Source organism: Mesocricetus auratus, unplaced genomic scaffold (assembly GCF_017639785.1).
Source record: "Mesocricetus auratus isolate SY011 unplaced genomic scaffold, BCM_Maur_2.0 Super-Scaffold_100010, whole genome shotgun sequence".
Lineage (NCBI taxonomy): Eukaryota > Metazoa > Chordata > Mammalia > Rodentia > Cricetidae > Mesocricetus > Mesocricetus auratus.
In genome coordinates this window covers 74,885,741-74,911,818 of record NW_024429194.1, presented here as the reverse complement: position 1 = coordinate 74,911,818, position 26,078 = coordinate 74,885,741, and the positions used below count along the sequence as shown (strand labels likewise).

The 26,078-nt window shown below is 38.1% G+C and overlaps 1 protein-coding gene across 1 annotated transcript in view; it reads right to left on the bottom strand.

Moving 5' to 3' along the window:
- Cpne8 (copine 8) overlaps positions 1-26,078 on the bottom strand; it is a 190,495-nt gene that overhangs the window by 19,125 nt on the left and 145,292 nt on the right. Inside the window, exons 13-16 of the mRNA XM_040753968.1 lie at positions 25,897-25,958; positions 15,252-15,298; positions 10,421-10,602; positions 4,461-4,588 (exon numbers count right to left, since the gene is read on the bottom strand). Coding sequence (XP_040609902.1) covers positions 4,461-4,588; positions 10,421-10,602; positions 15,252-15,298; positions 25,897-25,958 — 419 coding nt within the window. The remainder of the gene's footprint in view (positions 1-4,460; positions 4,589-10,420; positions 10,603-15,251; positions 15,299-25,896; positions 25,959-26,078) is intronic.

The following is a 26,078-nucleotide window of genomic DNA, read 5'->3' as shown; positions in this document are numbered from 1 at the left end:
TATATCCATCTATAATTCATATGTTAATATTACTATGACAAATGTGAGAGAAATATTAACTTTCTCAGTGTTTCAGAATTCGAATATATTTGCCTAGAATTTCTGTGATGGTTCCTAGCATATTTTTCAGGAAAGTTCAGAAATGGTTTGCTCAGATTTGTAAAGTATTTTTTCTAGCTTTTCATTAGCTCATAGGGACACAGAAAGCATGAAGGAAAGGTAAGAAACCAATTCAGGCATGCGTTGTTTAAATAACTAGATTATCACTGATACAGTGGATTGCGCATCTTCATACTGAGTAAAGGGACACACACATTTAAACATTCCATCACCAAGGTAAGAAAATTTAATTAATGAAGTTAGCACCCCAAACTGCTTCTAACTACTTAATGAGGTGAGCAAGAGACCTCCCAGAGGTGGGAGCTGTGTTTTGTTGCCTTCTGTGTTTATATTTTGTTGTCTTTTTTCAATTGTTCATTTATTTTATGTGTATGGATGTTTAGATTACATGTGTGTCTGCACACTGAAAAGACTAGAAAAGGATGTTAGATCTGTTGGGATTAGAGTTAGAGAAGGTTGTGAGCTGCCGTGTGCATGCAAGGATCAAACCCATGCCCTCTGGAAGAGCAGGCATTGCTCTTACCACTGAGAAAACTCACCAGCCTTCTGCCTGTTTTTAACCTCCTTGGTATAGATTACAGGCAAAGGTACAAGGTATAGCAACACAATGACTTTGAGTTTGATTGTCATGGCTTGAATTTTAGTCCATACAAATGGTCACTTTACACGTACATGTTGCATCCACCAGAAAATTAAGAACAACGGCAGTGCTGGAACCTCATGGAGGTCTTGAAGGGCAAGCATTAATCCATTCTGCAGCACAGAGATTACTGCCAGAGATGCCCATAGCCTCAATAATGACTGTTGTTACGATTTCAATGACTGATCACACAGATGGAAGAGGAGATCAAACAATGCACTCTTCAAATTATTTTGAAATTAATTATGGAAACCCCAAAATAAAAATGGCAGTTCCTAACAAATTAAAGCTACTTTTAACTGGTTATCTGGATCCTGGAATGTTCTCAGTCTTACAAAATGAACAAACGAAAGGAGAAATGCCAAGTTGAAGATGGAGCAGAGTTAAGCTGGCATCCACTGTAAGTAAGTATGGGGAAGGAGCTGGCAGATTCGAAGCAACAATAGCCGTTCTCTGCGATGGAAGCGGTGCTGCATACGTGGAGTGGTAGCTGGACATGGGAAATCCTGGTGCCAGGCTAAGTTGCTTGCATTTAGATAGACATAAGCCATCAACAGATGTTGAGAAACATCTTTATAGTGTTTGAAACATTCCCTGAACCCTACTGAGTAGATACCACTGGGAATGCAATGAATTGGAAGCAGGGTGTGTGAAGTTTTCAAATGTTGTAAATGTTGCAAATATGGTACTTTGTGTTTCATCTATTTCACATTTTTTGCCAACCAATTATTATTATCTCATAGTCAAGTTAATACTGAAAAATCAGTCAAAAAAAATGAGGGTGTACACAAAATTGCTGTTTCTAAAGAGAATTCAAAATGCTGATACGTATATAATAAACAGCCTGCATCTCACTCATGCAGGAAACACCCTTGAAGGATAAAATGAGCAAACAGACAAAAATAGACTTACTTGATCAGACTTAGATGCAAATAGGTCTTAATGGCAACATCTGATAATACTATATCAGAATTCAGCTAGTACATACTTTGGTTTTGTTTTTGAGATATGGTGTTTTGTATCTCAGGTGTCCTCAAACTTGCAATGCAATCAATGATAACCTTAACCTTTGGAACTATTGCTTCACCTCCTGGATGCTGGGATTACATGAATGTTCCCCACACTCAGTCTGTGGGATGCTGGGGATGTGCATAGGACTTTGTGTATGCTAGACAAACACTCCAACAGTTGAGTCCATCCCAGTCCCAAGTTAGCACTTATCCACTTGTCGAGTGTTTACTTCCTACATGGGAGGCTGGAGCTGCCTACTGTTGAAACACATTCATGAGAGATAGCACGTTCAAGAAGCTATATAAACAGAGTGTATGCACATGTTAATTATGCTGCTGCTTTGGATAAAGAAACAAATAGAATACTGTCTTTCAGCAGATGAAGTTCCAGGATGACATTACACAAGCCAGAAGTTGTCCATCATAATAAGATATAAATTAAATGTAATTTATACTTAATTTACATTTAATATTTACACATTAAATATAACTTTAAATATATTTTATATCTACATATTAAATGCAATTTTAAATATATTTTCATATTTATATTTAAATATATTTATATATGAAATATATTTTTATTCAAAATTAAATATAATTTTAAGATAAAGAAAATGGAACAAAGCATTTATTTCAGAGATTTATATTAAGAGATCATCAGATAGAATTTTTTAGTGTCCTGGGAAGAAAAGATAAGTGATATAAATCAAACCTTGGCTGATTTGCCATTTTAAGCATAATAATAAATTATTAGATCATGGCTTCTTTTGAAGAATCTGAAAGGTTTGGTCAACAGTGACTTCTATATTTGAAACTTAGAAAGTATTGAGTGACGCATAGAAATAGCAATAGAATATAAATAGGAACTATAGATTTATTGTCTTATGCTTTCCTTTCATTCATGTTTCCTTTCATTTCATTTTGTTTCGCATGTGTGTGGCATATGTGAGGGTGTGCTCACCTGTGAAAGTGAATTGGAGGCCAGAAACTGATGTCAGGTGTCATCTTCCATCCTTTTTCATATTTATTTTTTGATACAGGATCTCTCACTGAGCCTAGAGTTCATCGGTTTAGTTATGATGCTGGCCAATGAGCTCTAGGCATCTATTTGTCTCTCCAGCCCACCCCAGCACCGGGGCTGTAGACATCAGTCACAAAGTCTGAGTTCTAGAGATGAGAACTCCGGTCTACATATGTGCATAGCAAACACTTCGCATGTCCCCACTGCAATACTATGGTTTAAATAGAAGTAAAAAGAGAATATAGAAAATCTCTATCCAAATTTATCTTTTAGAATACCAGGACAACAAATGCAGAACTTATTCATAAGTACTGATTAGCATATTTAAAACAAAGGGCATGAATCCACATAAGATAACATATGCCATTTTTCTTTTATGTTTCTTTTATTAAAAAGTGGTGTGTATGGCAGTGTTAGGGAACTAATTAAAATTATTTTACATTAATATGGCTTTGATCCTGTTTTTCTTGGCAGCCATCAATACACTAGAATGGCTTAAAATGAAACATCCTATAGCAAACTTATGAAGTCAATATGGTTTTTCAATTTATAGGTAATGACCAAATAGTGGATTGTGAAATGAATGACTTGGGAACAGAATTGCACACCATAGAGAAACAAAGAGGCACAATTAAATGTCAATTCATCAAAAGTCAATGCTAGTTGTTATGAACAAATAATGTTGAGATTCAGAATTCATACGCTAGCATAAATTATAGAGGGAAGTATTTGAGAAATTGAAAATCAAAAGTCGCTATAGAGAAGTGGCCTCTTACATCTTTGTCACCCTGAAGTCAGCCCTTATTGCTGTAACATACTCCCAAATCCCATGTGTTGCCAAGTAGAACACATTGAAGTTCTGGTAACATCCAACAGGAAGGATGGAAAAGCCCCAGAATGTTCTGAGAACTGAAATCTTATGTTGCCTTGTTATATTGAATGTAGACTAATTTCAATTTCTAACTGTACATTCATAAAGGTATAGGACTAGACCTTCTTAGCTAATTTCAAATTATGACAGAGTCTTTCTTATAGGATTTCCCACTAACATTAAACATTTTTTTTCTGGGATTTGTAAAGTGATATCTAATACATTTATGTATGAATGAAACATCAGTATGTATAAATAGAGTTTATGTTTTAACATTTTCCCCAGAACAGGCAGCCTGAGTCATGAGCAAACTCTTCCCTCCCAGTACTGTGTACTACATACCAGCAGACTTCTGGGAATTTATAAAATTAGTTTTTGTATTAACCTCAGCGAGGTTGAAAGAACGTGCCCTATATATCACAGAAAGAAAGCACTTATCTTAATGGGATTGCCTCATTATTTTTATGCCACCACAGGACATGACATTGATATGAATGACTCAGACACTTCACACTTGTTTGCTCTCACGGATTCTTTTTAGAAAAAGACCTTGGTTGGAAAGGACAGGTCCTAACACAGCCTGGTGCACGCTTCTTCATTTGAAACTGATGTAAAGTTTTCTGTAAAGTATTGTTGATTACTTGGCGGGGACCACCTGCATCTACTTCCTAACTCTCTGGGAGGCAATGAGAAGAAAACACACTGACCGTGAAATTGTGATGTAGTGATGGGTAGTTTTAGGCACCAATGCATGAGCCTGCACCAGCACAAGCACCTTGCCTGCTCAATACTTACCTCGCTACATGGTTTATTACAGGGGCAAAGTTGGTTGGCCCATACAGCTGCACAGATTTCAGACTTCTATAATAAGCTTCCATGACTCCTTCAATTCCATCACAATAGGGATTCTGAGGGTTGCCATTCTAGTAGAAAATGATGGGCAAAAAAAGCAAAAAAAAATTAGTCTCCATGAAAACCAGTTAAAAAGAGAAATAAATACACACCAACATGCAACCCCACAATACTGATGAATTAACTGGTCCACGATTGATATTACCTAGATTGTAATATAATAATCTAATATATACATATGTGTGTGTATTATATATACACTATTTGAAAAGGAGAGAGGGTAAAATTTTAAAATAATCTGAGAAGCACAGTGGACATTTTAAAATCAGAGCTATCTCAACTCCAGATACATTTGTGCACACATAGATATTTTATTTAAAATCTGGAAAGAAAAAAATTAATGATAATAGTGTTTATCTCTGGGTAGTTATATTTAGTGGTTTTTACTGCATATTCTTAACATATTGCACATTTTCCCAATTTAATATAGGTAGTAAGCATGTATTACAATCTGAAAAAGGTAAATGCTTTCAATTCAGTTTTACTTGAAAACTGGAAAAAGGCAAAAATACTTGATATGCACACACTTTTCAAGTCACAGAAGCCTGACTCTGCCTAGAGAAAGGTCATAACAGAATATAATTTGAAGTGAGAAACACTGAAACAAGAAAAAGGGGAGGGAAAACCAAGAGGATATCCATGTAGTTCAAGGGAATGGAGCTGCTGAGAAACAAGTCCTTGTTATGGGAACAGTGCCCACATGCACTCACACCCATCCTTTCTCATGCTGCCCATGCCCTGGCACCGTCAGCATTAATCCTCCAGGTCCAGGGTTTACAAGTTATTCAAGTGAAACCATGATAGTTGTTGATTTCTTATCAATCTGATTGTGCCTAATGTTGTATCACTTTGTATCTTGTCATCATACAGTAACCTACATTGTCTCCTATAGTGGGGGAATCTGTAGCAGGCTAGCTCATGAGGTTGTGATGGGTTAAGATGCTGAGGTGAGTTGCAGTCACCAGAAAGCCTGAGATGAGCTAGAGTAAGAAGACAAATAGACGTGTCATTGGTTTGTTTCTAATGGCACGGCAGCTAACTTCCCCAGAATGAGCAGTCAGAGAGGAGGATAAAGCCCCAGCACTTTCTCATGTGACTTTTTAGCAAACACTCACTGTTGTTTCTCCTCTACCCTATCTCCTAGGATCGGACCACCAAGAGCCACCTTGTCCAGGTAAGGACAATTAGACTCCACCTCTGGAAGTCGGACGTACAAAAAACGGTAGATCTATTTAAAGACATAATAACCATAACTGTGCTTAAACAGAAATAAATCCAGAGTGCATGTTGATCCCTAAACAATCACAATAACTGATCATTTAAAGCTGAGGTTTGTTGAATTCTGTGTAGCAAGCCTTGTACTGAATAGCCAATGCATATACTAGCTAAAATGGCCGGTGAAGAAATGGAAACACTGATTTGTTAGCTCATCCAAGGTCACACAAGGCAAGGGAGATATAAACTGTGACTCCAGTAAATCTGACTTTAGACCTTGATCCCCTTCATCCCTTCCTGTTACCACTTACGACACAGCTGATGTTCTGAAAAGCTGAGGAATTTAGGAACTAAGCCAGAGAGATCAACACCTTCAATCTCGTTATTTATAAATAAAGAGATTATACTGAACTCTTCCGTTTGGGTTTTATATGTCTTCAAATATTTTAATTAGTTAACCCTCATACAATGCTTTTAAACTCTGATAGTTTGAATGAAAATGTCACCTATAGATAGACTCAGACATTTGAAGTCTTCGTCTACAGTTGCTGGTGCTGTTTGGATAGGCTTAGGAGGTGTGGTCTAGGGGTAGGCTTTGAGGTTTAAAAGCCTTGTTATAGCTGACCTGAGCAAGTGGGAGCTCACGGACCCCAGTCTGACAGCTGGGGAACCAATATAGGACCAGCTTTCTATTGGTGTTTTTACATGGGATCTAGGGATTTGAACTCAGATCTTTATTTGAGACCTAGAGATTTGAATTTAGGTCTTCACATGGGACCTAGGGATTTGAACCCAGGTTTTCACATGGGAGCTAGGGATTCAACCTCAGGTCCTCATGCTTTCACAGCAAACACTTTCCTAACTCTGCCATCTCTTCAGCTCAGAGCTGACCTATTTCATCTTCTTTTAAATAAAATTTTATGATGCTCTTTTCCCTTGAAAGGTGTAAGCTAATTAAAATTAAAACTCATTACTGATTTTAGGCATAGAAAAAAATGATATGTCAGCCTAGAGGGAACAGTTACAAAGTAGGATAGTCATAAGCCACTTTTCTGATCAGCATTTTAATGTCTCCATTTTAACGTTTTCACTGGGGCTTGGATTTCTATGGAACTCTTTCTCCTCATCTGGAACTGGAATGACAAGGTCACCATTTCCCTCCTTTGGTAGTGGAACCACAGGCACTGTAAGCTCTGCTTGTTACCATGGATCACCAAAAGACTGAGATCTGAATTAGTCCTTCTGCCCTAAGAAATGGCACTAAGATTTCCTCACAGCTGGGGGTTGATAAAGAGGCTTCACAATTATCTCTGTGAGTTTGAAGCCAGCCTGGTCTACAGAGTGAGTTCCAGTATAGGCTCCAAAGCAATACAGAGAAACCCTGTCTCAAAAAAAACAAAACAAAGAAACAAACAAAAAAGAGTACTTGGTTTGTATTAGATCGGATTACTAAAACATTTTACCAATTACCAAAATTAAACTTCCCCTCTAACAACAAAGTTGTAATAAGTTAAAAAATATTTTAAAACTAGTTCCTTCAAAAAATTATGCAGGAAAGCAAGGTTTGTTTTCTACAACCAATTAGAATGACGTTGTACGGATGCCAATATCATCTGAGAGAAGTCCTAGTAAATAGTATTTCTCTTAGTAAGGAAAACAAAGGCACTCTGAAAACAGAATATAACCATTAGGCACTTCTAAATGTGGCTCAACACCATCAGGACAAATGTAATCCTGTTTCCTGGGCAGTGCGCAGGGCTATTTCCATAGATTTCACAGGCTGACAGCTATCTCAGCAGATCTGAATTGGGTGTCAAAAAGAGCTCACAGGTCAAATAATAAGCAGCTCATTCTTATCAGTAGACAGTTTTGTCAATTTGGCTACCGGCTACAAGAGTGAATAGGAATAAAACAAAACAGAAAAGGAGAGAAAGGTAAAATTTATGTACAAAGGTGAGAACTATGTAGAGAGAAACTACTAACCTCATTTGGTTGAACACAATCATTCCTTCTGGGGGCTTTAAAATAGATCCAGTCCCCCCTGAGGCTCACACAAGTGATTTCCATGTCTTTTTAAGTTTCTAGAAGGTTTTTATTCTTTGAGGTTCATGGAATTCTTAACAGATACTCACTTTTATCTGACTTAGGAGTATGATGCGTGGACTATTTCATGGAAGAAATCTACGATCCCCCACCCCATAGCATCTTTTCCTAAGACTGTGCAGATGATGGAATGGAAAAGCAAGACTGGATATAGAAATAGCAATGCACACATACTTATGAAAATATGTCTTCATATGTGGGGAAAGACTAAATCTGTTCATAACACTTGGGTGAGGGCCTAAGCCCTGCCCTGGATGAAATGACAGACTATGAACACCCCTCATGGAGGGCCTCACCCTCCCTGGGGAAAGGAGTGGGGATTGGGGGAGGGTGGGATGGGGGTTTGGCTGGAGGGTGTGGGAGGAGGGGAGGGAAAGGGAGAGGGAGCTGAGATTGACATGTGAAACAACTTTGTTTCTAATTTAAATTTAAAAATTAAAAGACATAAAAAGCTTGTCTATGTGATATATATATATATGCACACATACACACACACACACACGCACACACACACACACATATATATACACCTGTGTGTGCACATACAGGGGCATGCACACATGTGTTCATGTATGTATTGCCAATGTGTGAATGCATATATGGGTATGTGCCGTATGTGTACCCGTGTGATTCTACATGTGTACAAATGCATATATATATATATATATATATATAGGTGCATGTATATGTCTATTGCACATGAATGTACACACATGCATTTTACATGTGTGTGTATATGTGTGTGTTAAGAAAATAAATACCTACAGAGACATAGGGGGAACTCTTGTGAGCTAGAGTTTAATAACATTTAAGAGCACAGGTGTTAAGAAAAATGAAGATTGAGGTTTGATCCTGTCCTTTGGACTCCTAGAGAAATTCTCATCACACCCAGAATAAGTAATACAGCGAGTGTGTCTATCATGTTGTGTCTACCACTCAGGGATATTTTGGGACATTATATAAGATAATGAATACAAATGATGAGTTTTGATTCTCGTAATTCACATGTTCTGTCTGTGACATTCACTCAGCCTTGGTTTGCCCTCCTACCCAAGAAAAGTGGAGCTGTGGAAAAGCAGACTAAGGCTAAGGCAGCATCGTTTCCATCATCAGTTGGGAGACAATTCATCATTGATTACAGAGACATGATCTCTTGGTTCAATGCTTCACAACATCATGCTTGGGTGTACCACCTGTAATCTGTAGAAATGAATGTTCAATGCTCTGGAGATTAGGAAGTCTAAGATCAAATAGCTGGATAGATGCTTTATTCAGGTTGAAGGACTGCCGGCTCCTTATATGATGGGAGGTGGAAGGGCAAGAGAGCAAATGCTGTTGAATTCGCTTCTAAAAGATCTTCTTCCTGACCCAATTCACCTCTTGCGTGTGTGCTGCATGTGAAGCCCAGATGTTGGCAGCAGGGGTCTTCCTCGGTCACTTTCCACCTTACTGTTTGAGCAAGAGCCCTCTCCCTCGAAGATGGAGTTCACCAATTCAGCTAAACCTGCCACCAAGCCTTTGCCTCCCCAACACTGAAGTCATGGGCACATACACTCATGCCCTTTTATGTGAATGGTAGATAACTGAAATCTGATTCTTATGCTTATGCAGCATGCATGTGACCCACTGAGACATGTCACTGACATCTTAGTCTAGTCACCTCTTAATAGGTTTACCTCTTAGTTGTGCTAGTACTGGCAACACCAGAATTTTAGACAACACACATTCAGATCACAGCAATCTCTATATGGAAAAAAACTGTATTTTTAAGGATTTGATTGAGGTCCAATTTTTTATATACATCCCTAACAGTATATAACAACATTGGTTTGATTACATGGAAAAAATGTTAAGATGGAAAAGCAGAGAGGTCAAGAATGAAAGGGTGAGGGAAATGAGTAAGAGCACACAAAAGGAGAGGAAAGCTGATAATTTCATTTAGTTTAATAAATCATTCCTTTTACCAGGCATAATGAAGGATGGTCAATTAAAGATAGCTGCATATTCCTTGATGTCTTTCTACTGAGAAGTTAAAATTGATTCCTGTACCTTGGAAACTGTGCTGGCCATTGTAACTCACTTAGTAAAAGTAATGTGGCATTTTGGAACTTCTAAGTCTGTGGTCTAATGAATCTGGAGTTTCTGACTCAGACTTCAGAACACCCAAGAAAACTGGCTACAGGTAGGGATTCTGAATATCACAAGACTACCACCCCAGGACATAGTATAATACATCTATCTGTGTTATTTTCCATCTCTAAACTTTAGGGTTATTTGTTATGCAATGGCTGATACCCAGATTAGAACTACTATGTATAAATGGATGCTCCTTAGACAGATTTACTGATAAGCTATCTTTTTATATGAAGTTCATTCGTCTAAGTGTACTATTATGAAACTGAGATAAGTGTATGGTCACCAAAACTTCCTACACAAACAAGTACAGTAGGAACAGAAAACCAATACTGAAGTATCTGGAATGTTACGTTTTTTCAAACTATCAAATACTTTTAATATATCATTACCAAAGCAAATTCATGAGATATCCTTCCATCTGGAGGCAGCTTTGCACCAAAACCAAGAGCTGGGAACATCTTGTCGCTGTCATAATCTTGAACGATTTCTCCTACAGCCTTCAGTGCCATGCCATAAGCATTCAGTTGGTAAGGGTTCATGTAGTGGAGAGAAGTAGGCTGGGCTGGGTTTCCTAATGACAGAAAATGTAGTGAAGCACAAGTACTTAGGCCACAGATTTTTAACAGTACTGTAAGTTTTCTTTATTTCAGTTTCAAATGCTCAAAAATTATCATTTCCTGCCTATCCCTTGCCAAGATCTTTGTCTAGACCTGGATCTTCACTCTACTTTCCCTTCTGATCCCTCTCAAATTGTCACCTTGCCCTGACTTCACTCTCTTCCTGTAGTTATGACTCTCACACAGCAAACATTATCTTTTTCTTCTGCTTCTTCTTGTCTTTCTTTTCCCTAGGCTTGTGTTACTTTTGTTCTGTTCTGTAGAACTGGCAATTAAAAGATCAACTCCTAACGCCTCGAGTCTATGACCTTGTCTGAATCTCCCTTGTGCCTTCAACAATGCAAGGAAGATGGAAATGGTAGTTGCTGAATAACATTGAACTTAACTAGTAGCAACAATGGCTATAATAATGAGGACTTTATCATAGACTGAATATCTCACATGTCTTCCAAAACAAGCTCTTTAAGAAACACTTTCAGTTTTGGCTACTATGCTTCTAAGAATATCCACACACAAGTTTTCTTTCTTAATGCTTTCATTTCTCCCAGATATATATCTTAGACTAAAATTTCTGGTTTATATGGTGCCTCTGAATATGACAATTTGAGTAACTGCCTAGATGTTTTAAAAAGCAGCTACACCATCAACATCCACAACATTATTTACGAAGCTTCCAATTTCTCTTGTTTCACTGATACTATTGGTGAAACTGGCTCTGGCTATAGTTCTGGTTTATGCTTCCTGAAATCTATAGTATGTCAACAATACCTTCTTTTAATTATTTGCTAACTATATGTCTTATTTGAAGAAAGATTCTGTTCATATCATTTGCCTACTCTTATCTTTATTTTATTTTAAAATTTATTTATTTGTGTGTGTGCACTTGAGTGTACATGTGCCGTGTATGTGTGTGTGTGTGTGTGTGTGTGTGTGTGTGTGTGTGTGTGCGCGTGCGCGCGCACGAGCACATATGTGAGCACGCATAGGGGAAGCTGTTAGAGGAGTTGCTTCTTTCCTTCTACCACACAGATCCTAAGGGTTGAACTCAGGCCATCAACCTTGGGAGTAAGCTTTATCTGCTGAGTCACCTTGCAGTATCCATTTGCCTATTTTTAAATTTTGAATTTTTTTTCATTGAGCTGTTAAAGTTCTTTGTGTATACTAGTCTCTTATAGCCTGTAGGCTTTGGACATATTTGCTACATTTAGGGCTTGTATTCTGTTTTGATACTGTAATTTGAAACATGAAATGTACTTTTGATAGCATTCACTTTATTTTCTTTTCGTTGCCCATGGCCCTTGGAGTTCAGTGCCTCATCCACAGCCATCAGTTATTTCTATTTTTTTCCTGATCATTTTACAGTTTAACACTTTGAAACATTTATGCCTCTGTGAAATTTCGTACATGACCTGAGACAAGAGTCTTAATTTTATCCTTTTGCATGTGGCCAACTACTTCACCCAGCACTCTTGCTAAAAATACCATTTTTTCCATCAAATTGTTTTCGGTATCTTTCTTTCTCATTTGCTTTGGATTTTCTTTTTTTTCTTATTCTTTTTTTTTTTTTTGGTTTTATGAGACAGGGTTTCTCTGTATTATTTTGGAGGCTGTCGGTCCAGCCTAGCCTCGAACTCACAGAGATCCGCCTGCCTCTGCCTCCCGAGTGCTGGGATTAAAGGCGTGCACCACCACCACCCGGCTGCTTTGGCTTTTCTTAATCCTTTGCAATACCACATAAATTTAGAAATGAATTTTCTCTTTTCTAAAATAAAACCTTTTAGATTTTGATATGGTGTCAACTCTGTCAATTACTTGGAGGAAAATGGTTTATTAAATATTTTCTCTTGACATTCTTATCAGAATATAGCCTCCGGTTTATAAAATTTATGTTTCATGTTAAATGCATTCCTAATAGTTTCATTTTTAAAAAATATTACTGTAGGTATAATTATCTTCTGATTTTCATTGTGAATATTTTTTCTTTGCAAAGGTACAGAAAAGAGTTGAGATACATATTTATATTCTTTCTTGTAGCCTTGCTCAACCCATGATTAATTGTAACACAGTTTTAGTGGATTTCTCAGGGTTTTGCATATTACAGGATATCTTCAAAAGTAGTTTCATTTTGCTTTAATTATTTATGGTATCGATATTTAATTATTTTCTGTAACATCCAACTTCTCATTCCTAAGCACAATGTTGAGTACATTTTTTATACTTTCCCTTTACAAGGTTTGAAAGTGTATGACACAAACACATGTAGAATTTTGCCAAATGATTTCTTAGCATCATTAGGATAGTATTCATTTTCAAAATCTTAATATTCAAAATCAAGTAATATAAAGTAGCCCTATGAATAGCAAAAAATTAGAAAATGAATGAGCAGGTGATATGCCATTATACTCGATTGGTTTTGGCTATTTTACAGAGTGTTTTTATATACACGTGTACATGAAAGGTGATTTTCAAGTTTTTTCTTGTGATGTCTTGGCTTTATCTTTGCATCAAAGTATTAATGGCCTCACAGAAAGAACCAGGAGATGCCCTTTTATTGTTGGTTTTTGGAACAGCTTGTGAAAGACTGGCAATTAAAACAGTTGGTAGACTTCATCAATGAAGCCTCCTGGAACTTTGAAGATAGTTTTCTCATTGCTAATTCAGTTTCTTGTTACACATTGTTCAGGTTGTCAGTATCTTAAATGAGTTTTACTTACTGTGTCTTTCCACTGAATAGACAATTGATTTTCTTAGTTGGCCTAATACTCACCAATAAAACAACTAATAGTTCTTTCAACCAGTTGGATGTAAGCTGAGTTACTTATTATGGGCCATTTTTGATAGACACAAATCAAGATTACTATCTGAAGACATAATGTTAACAAAAAAACTTTTACATACAGAAAAAAAGTGAGCTGGTAGAATTTGGCCTAATTAACTGTAGTTCTAGCTCTTCAACATGTCTTACTAGTAAAATGTTTTGTAGAACTAGGTTTGCTCAATTGTGCAAGGAGAAAGTTGGATTTAACTGCTTTTTGGATGGTGATTTGTGAAAAGTGGGTCAGTGTAAGAGAAATGTAAAGAGATAGTACAAGAGCTGTGCACACAATGAATAATTAGGAAAAATCTGCAGGGGCTCCTCAACATGCACTGGGCACTGTGCTGACTTGTTTCATGACATGTTGATACAAGCTAGAGTCCTCTGCAAACAGGGAACCACATTCAAGAAAATGCTCCCATAAGATCAGGCTCTAGGCAAGCCTATAAGGGAATTTTCTTAATTAGTGACTGATATGGGAGGCCCCAGGCAATTGTGAGTTCTATACGAAAGCCAGTAAGCAGCACTCCTCCATGCCCTCTGCATAAGCTCCTGCCTCCAGGTTCCTGCCCTGTTTGAGTTCCTGTCCTGACTTCCTCCAATGATGAACGGTGATGTGGAAGTGCAAGCTGAATAAACCCTTCCCTCCCCAGTTTGCTTAGGTCACAATATTTCGTCACAGCAACCGTAACCCTAAAACAGGCATCATCCTCATAGATACAGTGGAGGCTGAAGATACTGATACTGTCATTCAAAAGTGCACTCAACACTCCTAACCCTGTAAAGTATCTCAGCAACCCCAGGTCCCATGGGGAAGCCTCAGTTTTCCCTGTTATTGTGTAACTTAGGGGCTGTGGCTTGTTGCAGCTGTAGCTGTTTGATGTCGGCAGAGAATATCTCACAGTACCATGAGTTTAGGAGGAAGAAGAAATGAAAATTTCTGAACACAGCTTCTAATGAAGCTGTATTGCCTTTTTGCCTTGTAGAGTTGGATTTTCTCAGTAAACTACTGTAGTTTGGGAATTACCTGTAGGTAAATATAAACTCATGGCAACTTTTGCCTAAAGTAAATATCAAAGGCTTTCAAGATGACTCAGTGGTTAGCAGTGCTTGGGGCCTAAGCCCAGAACCCACAGCAGAATGACAGAACTGACCTCTGAAAGTTGTCAACTGATTTCCATACACAGGCTGTGACACATGCCTACTCGTACTATACATGCACACACACAAATAGTAATAAAATAAAACTCGAAAAAGATAAAATGAGACTCATGTTCTTAGGATATATTATAGCTTATTGAAACAGTCATTCCATTCCAAATAATCTTGGTTAAAATAAAACTTCCATTACTTTTCCTCCTTAAAATATTTGTACATGAATGATTAATGCTCATACAAAATATCATATATCAATCCTATTTAATGAATTAGAACTCAAAATGTTAATATTTTAGTATAATTATGATTGAACCCATTTTCATGAGTAAGTACATGCAGAGGTGCTTCAGACTGGGGTCTACAATTAGACATGCTTCAGAAATGACTTAGACACACAGTGGACTTAATTACATCTAAAATTGGTATTCTTCGGAACAAAATGTAAAATAATAAAATGGTTCAACGCATAGTTAATCTGTTGCATATTTTTGTTATATTTCCTCTGCATTTTGTATATGTAAACTGGTGTATACATATAAATAAAGACAAAATTTTAGGATTTTTGATGAAAACAAAAATTTATCATTTAAGTGTCAACAGTTCTCAATGGGGAACAGTGGTAGCACTCACCATTTGATGCTGTGAAGTCAATAGCCACTGTGAAGTTGATCTGAGTTCTAGAATAGAAGCAAATATAGAATCACCAAGAAAGCAATTGCACCCATGAGGTTATTGTCACAATTTCAGTGTTACAAATTTTCTTAAGTGTTGAATTTGAACAAATTTAACATATATGAGACAACATGAAATAAGCAGAGTAACTAGGTAAGGGTGTGTTAAGAATGTCTTTGTTGTCATAATACTGTAAAACAAAAAGTTGCTTGAACAAATATTAGCTTGGTTTTGTGCTTGGTAACCATTCGAGTCACTGAGTGAAGACTCTACATAGCAACTGTGAGATTTAAGTTCAGCCCTCATAGTTAATTGCTGCTTTTGAAACCATTGGTAAAACTGTCACACATCTCTACAATGTCAGTCCTTAATCTAACTGTCAAAAGCCCTGAAGATAGGACCCTCCTCTACGTTTCTGAAAACTGAAATAGCTCAAGGACAGTCTGCATCAAGTTGGCATGGCAACCTTTACCTATTTATCAGTTACTGATAAATATAGTGATAAAATGTGTATATATTTTAATTCCCAGCATCTAGTCAATACATTACAGTTTGTTTTTCTTTTAAGAGAGTTACCTGTTTCCTTCACCTCCCTCCCTCCCTCCCTCCTTCCTTTTCTCTCTTCCTTCTTCTTTCTCTTTCTTTTTCTCTTTCTTTTTTCTTTATTTCTTGTTCCTCCTTTAATTCTTTTGTTCTATTACAAACTAAATGAGTGGCATTTCACTTTTGGGTACACTCATGACTATTTATATTTATGATATCATTCCTTTCTTGCCAAAGACAAAAGCCATAGTAAGTAGCAATGCCATTATTACAATGACAGTGTAACCCTATCTGTGAATCTCCCTTTCTTGTACTATTTAAATAGCACTTCATTAAAAGAAAATAGGAACACACTTAGCATATTTTAAAGACTTGAACTATTTTTTGTAAGAACCAATTCCCCTGAAAAACTGAGCCATTCAAAGTCTGGAACTGTCAGATACCAATGATGACAATGATGCCTACCTTGATGTCCATACTGACCCAGAAGGGACTTAGACATGACAGGTCTCTGACTCTAGAACTAAATCATCAAGCCCCATCATATTCCACTATCAAGCATTCCTTTCCCTTTTCAGATTCAGCCTAAAAATCCTGCATTCAATTCTGAGACTAACTCAAGTGCACAGCCCTCCCGAGGGAACGACCAACTTGTCATATTTATATATAACAAGTCAACGTAGACTCATTTTATAGCCACTTAGTAATGTTTTACTCCGAGTAGAAATCAGGTTTAGAGTCTAAGAATCCAGGCTGCCAGGGTTCTCCATTCTGATCAGCACAAATCCAAATGAGTACAACTTTTAGAGAAGTAACACAGTGAGATATTTGGGAGAATAACCTCGATAACTAACTTCGTTTGAGGGCTGAAAAGGAACTATACCCCAACCCACTGATGTGTCATGGCAAATTCAGGGTGACAAGGTGACACAGAAACAGAGTAGGGCTGAGTCTGAAAGAACTGGACCAGTGTTCTCGGCAAGTCACTTGTGACCTTGGCCAAATTTCAATATCCTTAGAGGGCAGGCTCACAGTAATAGCACAATAACAGAGACAACAGAAATATATAAAATATATACATATAAACAGCATGCATATTAAATATACATATTGTGATGCAGAGTTATGTAGGTTATATCTCTTAATCTAACAGTAAATTGATAAGGACACAGTCCTTTATAAAAAATATATATTTAAGGAAATGGATGCTCACAAAACTCAGTCATTTCTACACCAACAACAAATGCCAACATTAGAATGTAAATTAACACCTTTCCGAGGACAGATGTCCTTAATAATAAAGATACTAGGAAACTATCATGGGTTTAATGTAAATTTGCTTTCTACATGGTATGCTATCAATACTAATCTCAGAAGTGACTGCTTGTCTGTTATTCCCATGGAAACTGGTTAAGTGTAAAAGTACCCCAGTGCTTTGAGAACACACCATTTTTGCATATTTTAATAACAAATTGTAAGTCAACATTTAGGATTAAGCCTCCCTAGATTGTAGGAACAGACACCTTATGCTGATCTCTCTCTCTCTCTCGATCTCTCTCTCTCTCCCTCCCTCCCCCACCCCGTGCGTGTGTGTGCATGCGTGTGTGTGTGTGTGTGTGTGTGCCCACTCTTTTTTTGTATGATTGACATTAGCTGGGTTCATTCATTGCCCCCACTTTATTTTCTGAGATAAATTCTCTCACTGAACTTGCAGCTCACCAGAAGCCAGAAAGCCCCTAGCATCCACCTGCATCCATCCCCAAGAGTTGGAGCTGCAGGAGTATGCTGCCACACGTGCTTTTTTATGGGGGTGCTGAGGATGTGAACCCAAGTTCACATGCTTCTGCAGCAAATACTTTACCCATAAGATAGCTCACCAGCCCTCCAGCTCTCTCTGTACATTGGAACCTTACTGTGCTTCCACATTCATGAATAATGTAATTCTATTGTTGTTTCTCATTTTTTCTTCATGGTAATACTCAACACATCATGTCACAGCCTCTTAAACTGTTATTCTCAGAACAAAACCTGCAACTGTCACAACAACCAAGGTCCTCCCAAAGCAGTTGCATATATTGAAGCTAGAGAGGAAAGCTGTGACCACTAGCTACAGAACTACGTGGCACAGAACAAAAATAGAAAGAAGAAATATTTAGAACTAAAGTAACTTACCCCAAAGCAGAACAGATTATGCAAAAAGCATTAAAAAGATTAGAAAGCAAAAAGAAGAAAAAAGGAAGAGAGGAAGAAAGGAGGAAGACAGAGGAAAAAGACACATGGAGAGTTACTTAGAGAGAAAGGGGGCAGAGACAGAGACAGATACACAGGGAAGAGGGATGAGAGAGGAGAGGGCCAGGGGCTGAAATCTTACAGAGCAGTCATTTAGTCCAAGATTATTACTGGAGTAACAGAGACATTCAAGGACTAAAAGGAACCCTTGATGTGTATTAGCTGATTGATGATAGGATTTGATTAACTCCTGCTGTCCAAGGACTCCCTTCCATTGTTTGCTCCGCCTCACAGTGTGTTCAGATCAGAAGGGAAACGTTATGCCATACCATATAGGCATCTGTTGATAATGATGCCTACTATTATCTTAAAACAAAACAAAACAAAACAGCAGCCACAAAAACTGAAGCTCAACAATCATCTTTCAATTGCCAAGAACTGTGCGAAGTGAGGGAAAGACTTGGAAGCAAAGGAAATACCAGCTGTGAACTCACCATGGTTATCCTTCCAATGGTGGTTTACTAGATTCAACAACAACAACAAAACAGTCCAGCATTTTCATCCGTGAATTCATTCCCACTTCTGTGTGCCAAGTGCATCTACGCATAGTGTGATGTATGCTTAGCATGCCAATAGTCACATTCTACACGTTTACAAAACATTAATGAATCCATTTCCTAAAGAAAGATGGTGGAAATTAGGTTGTAAAGTAGATTTCTTGAAGACTTGGATTAATGATTTTTTTCCCACCAAGTAATGCCATCAGTCAGTGCACTAAAGAGTCTCTATTCTTTATCAGTGCTTGGAGCTCAATGTCAGAGACAAGGGCTGAAACATGAATCCACACAAGATGACTCCTGATGGGATATCCCTACAAGAATAGGTATGAACCCTTGAAATACTGCACTTAGAAGTTTTGTTTAAGAAACAGACAAGAGAAGGCAGGATTTCAAGAAACAGTTACTTGGTGTTCTGGAGTAGAAAGCAAGTTTGCTGGGCGAAGTGTGGCCACTAGTATTGACATCTCACACACTGTAGCTCTGTGAAGGCATACACTTAACAAGTGTTCCTATTTTATTTCACTGTCTTCCTGAAGCTGTGAATGCCAGAAAAATCCTCCGGCACAATGGGCAGAGGTTATCGACACAGCAATCAAAAGAGAGCAGGTCATATGACACAGCCTCTCAGATATTTATAGCTGTTACTATGGGCTAGCCATCATGAGTGAACATGGGCATATAAAGGACTGTTTCCATTTATTCAAATCCTGTCCAGTTGCGCAAACTAAACATTATAAACCCTGAAGGTGGAGTCCTCCATCCCTGTATAAATTAAATTTTGAGAAACCCAGATTTACATCCTTTTGCTATTGGGATCCAGACCCACCCACCTCCAGCAGCCCTCCCTAGGTACGGAGTTATTGGGACCACGCTTCTGCCCTTGTTTACTAATATGCAATCTAGTTTACACTTTGGTTCTGCTACTTGGCTCTGATCCTCGAATTACTGCTGTAAGCACTGGTACTCAAACTTTCCTCCTTGATCCCATTTCAATATGAGCTAAACCCTGAAGCCTTTTCTGTCTCAGCTTTTTCTTTTCCTTTAAATACCTAATCAGCTACTAACCTACAAACAGAAAACTATTGGAATCAAACAGTGCTTCATCTTTGAAATTCCCCATTTCCTTTGGGAGCTGGAGAGATGCATAGTGATTAGGACCACTAACTGCTCTTCCAGAGGACCCAGATCCTGTTTCCAGCACCCACGTGACAGCTTACAATTACAGCTCCAGTTTCGGGTATTCCATGTCTTCTGTGGGCACCAGGAATACAAGTGAGGCACAGACGTACATGTAGGCAAAACACTCACTAACACACTTAAGACTGAGAACTCCTGCTTCCCATGTGCTAGCCATGATCGCCCAGGAGAGAACAGGTGTGGGTACGACTGCAGATTCAAATGTTCCTGGGGAAGACCACTCTACTCCAGGACATCCTCCTCAGAAGAGCACAGGACCTTTATTGCACCCACCTTTAAAGGAACATACTAGTATTTTATTCTTTACTAACGTGGCCACTGATGCTGGTTTTCAGGATCTGAATCTGTGAACACCAGAGTGTTTGTGCTGACCAAGTTTCTGGTTCTACCAGAGATTTAGAGGTTGCTCCTCAAAATTTGACCTCCCAAGCTAGATTTCCTTTCCTTTACTTCTGCTAGTAGGGTCTGAGTCTGCTCAACCCAAGATAGCACCAAAAAATGGTCTGTAACACTCGTAGGTGCTGCCTCTCTCAAATAGAAAAGGAACTGCCCGTGAGGGATGATGTCATTCTCTGCCCACAAAGTTGCAGTTTCATAAATTAACAGCTGTTCTGCTTTTTCTGGACTTTGTGGATTGAGCTCATGTTTTTAATTAAAATTAGTTTTAATTAAAATATAATTACATCAACTTCCCCCTTTCCTGTCCCCCTATCAACCCCTCCCATGTTCCCTCTCATTCCCTCTCAAGTGGATAGACTCATTTTTTATTATTGTTGTTACATGTATATGTGCATAAATATCTAAATACAACCTGTCAATTCCCTGTAGTGTGGGCTGAGAGTTTATGATTTCAGGGCTGGCTACTTTGTATTGAATAAGCAATTAGCAGACTCATACCTGGGAGAGGTTACTTCCCCCTCTCTCAGCAGTCATCAGATACTTGTAGCTCTCTGTCTAGGGAACATGCGATTTCCCACTCCTGTCTTAGAGTTTCTACTGATACCACCATTACTCAGGTCTTGCTTAAGAAGCCATATTGTTAGGATATCCTGTCAGACCTCCTGGGCCTCTGGCTCTTACGTTGTCGTTCTAGTCCCTCTTTCATGAGCCGTAAGTGTCAGGGCTATGTCACGGATTTCAGTGTTATGAAAACTAGCAAAATTTCACAGACATTACTTCATCTTACTTTTAAGTGATAGCTAAAAAAGAAATCCCACAAGTAATATCAAAACAAACAAATAAAAATGAACCCCTGGTCCAAAACACAAGCACTGCCAAAAAAAAAATCCCACTAAAGATGAAATGGGTAATGGAGAGAAAATTTTGCTTAGTATAAAAACATTGAGCTATGTATCACTGAACAGAACCTGAATTATAGCAAATCTCAGAATCATAGCAAAGTAGGGGGTTGTGAGTATAAATCCTTGCCCAAACTACTAACTCTGCACGAAACAATTTCCTCATGTAATAAATAGGTACCAGTCTCTTAAAAGCAGTGGTTCTCAACCTGTGGATCAAATATCAGCTATCCTGTGTATCAGATATTTACATTATGGTTCATAACAGTAGCAAAATTACAGTTATGAGGTGGAAATGAAGCCATTTTATGGTTGGAGGTCAGCACAACATGAGGACCTGTATTAAAGGGTTGAAGCACTAGGGGTATTGAGAACCACTACTTTAGGGAAAACGGAATACTGAGCATCTGCGTACGACAAACAGATCTACAAGCTGCAGAGTGAACTTCTGAGTAGCCTGGCTCCTCCAAGTTCATGTTAGTCCTTTCCTCTCAGGAGACACAGCTCTCTTTATTCTGCCTTAGGATTTGCTTTCATTTAATCCTCTCCATACTTAATTGACTAGTGTTCAGGGTCAAGCAATGAATGACAACCACTGTGTTCAGCCAGGGATGAACTGCTGTGGAGAGCTTCAAAGCAGGACATCCTGTGACTTCCCAACACAGTCCGCATGGTGGCATCAGCATAAGCACTAGTAAGGACACACTTTCCGCGGCTCCTGCCACCTGCCCTTGATTAGCCCTTGTTTCCTCTCAGTTTTCCCTCCCCAACTTCTAATTGCTCTCGAGTGAAAGTCTTTCCAGATAGAAGCACGCTTTCCACAGCTGTTCTTTCAAATAGATCATTACAACCCCCTCTACAGAAGCTCGCACACTTCAAAGAGAATTCCCCTTTAGAGAGATGATTGACCCCCAATTAGCAGGAGATGGTTTACAGTGCTTTGAGAGCCCTCTGCTGGATCTGCCCTCCCTTCCTTCCTCTTCAGTTTGCTCAGCTGTTTGCACTCTTACCATGCACCATGATTGAGAAACTGCCCAACACAAACACGATTAGCATCATTGCTTAGGATGAAACATCTCCACCATTTCCCTGAGTGTGAAACAGACCACACCGAACGTGCTATCTGCAGAAATACAAGCTAAGGGTGAAGGGTACTGAAAACCAGGAGTCTAGACATCTCTTGATTTCCAAGTCTATGTCTTATTTACTTTGTTAACTTCAACTATTTTACTTTTACCATTTCATATTGGCATGCAAAGGAATGTGTTTCCATATGGGATTTTCATGCATATATCATTTTGCTTGAACCTCTCCCAACCTTTCCCTTTACAAAAGCAAATTTTGAGGCATTTTTAATATGTATAAAGGTGTCTTTCCCAAGTATTGACTTAGATGAGATATACAAGCAGTCCCTGTTAGTTTATAGGAGGAAAACTGTTTTTTATTGGATTTATCTCCATTCAGAGCTTCAGGGTTTAGATTTCCACTGATTTGATTAATGCAAAACACTTGGATACCCCTACAAGGAATCCGATTTAAAAAATCTTAGGTATGCATATTCAAAGAAGAAATCAGATTAGAATAACCTTATAGTGTTGTCTGCTCTGTCAAAGCATGCTCCCTGAGGCAGCATTCAAAGTGATGCCATATGTTTTATAAAAACCAAGGTGAACATTTTGCATTTTTGAAACAGCTTTAAGAATTTTTAAGGAAAATTATCACGGGGCTGATTTGTAAATTCTCTGATCCTCAACTAGCCTTTTAGACAAGCAAAATCACAACATTCACATTGACCTTTAAAATGAGCGGATGATACATGGGTAGCCTTGTCTCTCCCTCTCTCTTCTCTCATAAAGAATTTTATTTCTTGTAACTGGGACAGATTTATCTATAATCTTTACAAGGTTTAGGGCCAGAATCAAGATGTGGGTAGGGTGAACAATACTGTCTGAAATCAGTGGTTACCTTTGAGAAGAAATTAACTGAAGGATGAAGTTCATTGGCTTGGTTCATTTATTTCTCTTTTCTCTGCATGTCTTTGAGAACTGAAAATTACCATCACTCATATTACGGAAAGCAAATGTGATAAAGTATATTGATATTTTAAAGTCATCGAAGGCTTCAGGAAACAGTGGTTACTATTTACTGAGGGTCAAAACTACACAAAATCTGACCCCACAGTTACTTTGAGGCAGGCATCATTATTTTTATTCCTACTTATTGAAAACAAACAGGTCTATTGTTTGAAACGTACAGTTAAGTTAAAACTTGTGACCATAATTATGCACTGCTGCAATCCCCAGAAACCCTTTCTTAACTGAATTATTCAAATTCTGTCACAGACTTTATCCACATAGTAGCTTTCCAATGCCACTCTCTCCCACTCCTTCTGTCACGACAGAGAGAAAATTAGCAGTTTATGCTCCCTCTGATCTCACTATGCCATCCTCCCAGTAACATTAGAATAAAAGTCCAGCAGCAGTGATTTCTGGGAGAGGCAGAAGAATCTTTATACTTTAATTTTTTAAGTTTTATTACCTTTAAGAATAACATACTTCAATATCCAGTATGTATAAAACAAACTTTCTGGGAGTTTTAATGCAAACAACAGTAACATAGAGTCTGAATTTCATTTTACTCCAGAAATACTAGAGAAACACCAAATGAATGTATTTTCCTCTTACTTCACTCACGGGTGATATTGGTAAGGAGTGCAGTCTCTGACATTTCACTTTCTGTGCCCTTGCTGTATTATAAAGTGTATTTCATGAAGCATCAGTAGATAGATCAGTATAGGATTGGGTTTTTATATTGCTTGGAGATTTTAAAAGGCATGCTTAGATCTCCTTGGCCAATTTTTACTAAATTAGAAACCTGCATGCAACCTGCTACCTCTTCTTTTTAATCTTCTCCTTCTTTGTTTCTTCTACTTTAATTGCTTTGGTGATGGTCTAAGGCACAGAAAGTAAAGAAGAATACAGGAGTTTTTAATTCAGCAAACGGTCATCTCACTGTGCTTAGAGTCTCATCACAACCTAGAGTGTTGGTTTGCTGTTCTTAGTGTCACCCTGAGAAAAAAGGACCAGATTACATGGGCTAACTATAGAGGAACCTCTTCTGACATGTGCCGAAGAAGTTTCAGACCAGGGCCAGAGGTCCTGGGGAGGGTAGCAAAGTGTTGCTGTAAGGTCTGTGCTACAAGATACCCTTATAGGCTGTCTTCAGTGAAAATCTCCCACCCTTCAATGGATCTAGAAGAAGAGTGGGAAGGAGATACAGGGTCCTACAAGCCTTCTTTTCTCAATGCTTCTCAGCAAAGACTTCTTCAGAGACATGACAGTTGATAGGTGCTGGAGGAAGGGGAAGTTCATTTCTTTGGGGGTGTGTCTACAAGTAGGTTGCACTGCCTCAGTGGATGGACCCACACACGCAGAACTAATTGCACTTCGGAGGTTATTAAATTTCCTTTAAAAAAGGTGACAGCATGGTGTAGGGAGGGGACCTTTTGTGAGGGGGATCCAGGGGAAGTTTGGAGGGCAGGGGAGACTGAAATTAGATATGATGTTTCATTATATATATGCATGGAATTCTCAAAGAATAAATTTTAAAAATAAAAGTAAATTAGAAAAGACAGTGACAGTAAATTTGGAAAACTAAAAAAAGGGACAATATTCAGTAAGGATTAGGGTCTGGCAAACATTCATACACAGATGTTAAGAGTATGAGTCAGTACATCTTTTTAGCAACATCATTAATACATAATGAATGATAAGAACATATTCCACGTGATCTTGAAACATCTTCTCTATGAAGTGAACTTAAAGACATTCTTGTTGAAGTGTAAGAAATGCTGTTCACCTGGTTTAATATCATACCCTCATTTTTTATATTCAAAGTGTGAATAAAATACATTATTTTCAACTTCATCATTTTACAATGTCAAGAACTTCTGTTAAAGCATTTTGTATTAGTCTCTGAATATCAGCTTTCAGAGGCTATGGCACCACAGTGTTCTCAGGTATTTTACTCAGCAAAATGCCTTAGCCATCCTTCATCTCAGGATAGAGAAACCAAAATAGGGAGCAGTCATCCACAGATGGTGTGTTCTCTTAGGAGTTGGTTATATTGTGAAATTCCCTTCTTTCTTTTTTATCCTATTTTCCAAAATTAGCACATTTATTACCCATAATAAATAAAGATCCACATGCCAAGTCACATACATCATAAACATAAGGCACTAACACTGTAGTAATCCCTGACAAACTTGCTGGTGTCTCCTGGCTACTGACATGTTTTTTCTTTGGCCATAGATGATATCAACAAAATGTCCCCTTTTTTGAACCTTTTTCAAAAATAATTTATTTATTTAATTTAGAAACCATCTAAGCAATGGCATGTACAAGCAATGGCATGTACAGCTAGTTTTTTTCTGAGAAGGTCTGAAATAAATTTGCCATCAAATTATTCAAAAGTGGAGACCATTATTATGGCTTAGTGGGTAAATGTGCCTGCTGCTAAGCCTAAGGACTCAAATTCCATCCCTGCAGCCCACAGTGGGAAAGGACAGAACCAGTTCTTGCAAGGTGCTCTCTGAGTTCCTCCACGTAAGCTCTGTGGCATAAGTGTACTGCCCCAGTACACAGGCTAGCATTAAATAAATTATATATGCATAAAGATTATATATACATATGTATGTATATCTGACACTCAAAGACGGTCCTCAGTTGCTTCTGTGGGCATGTCAAGCCTCTATACACAAAGAAATGCTGTACTTACCCTCCTTTAATATAGTCCAGGAAGGAGACTTCTGTTTCCACCAAAAAAGACAGTAAGGTTACCTAAAGAGGAAGAGGGAGGCAGGGAGACAGACAGACAGACAGACAGACAGACAGACAGACAGAGAGAGACAGAGACAGAGAAAATATGAATTACTTGTCAGTATTGACTGTAACCCCAAC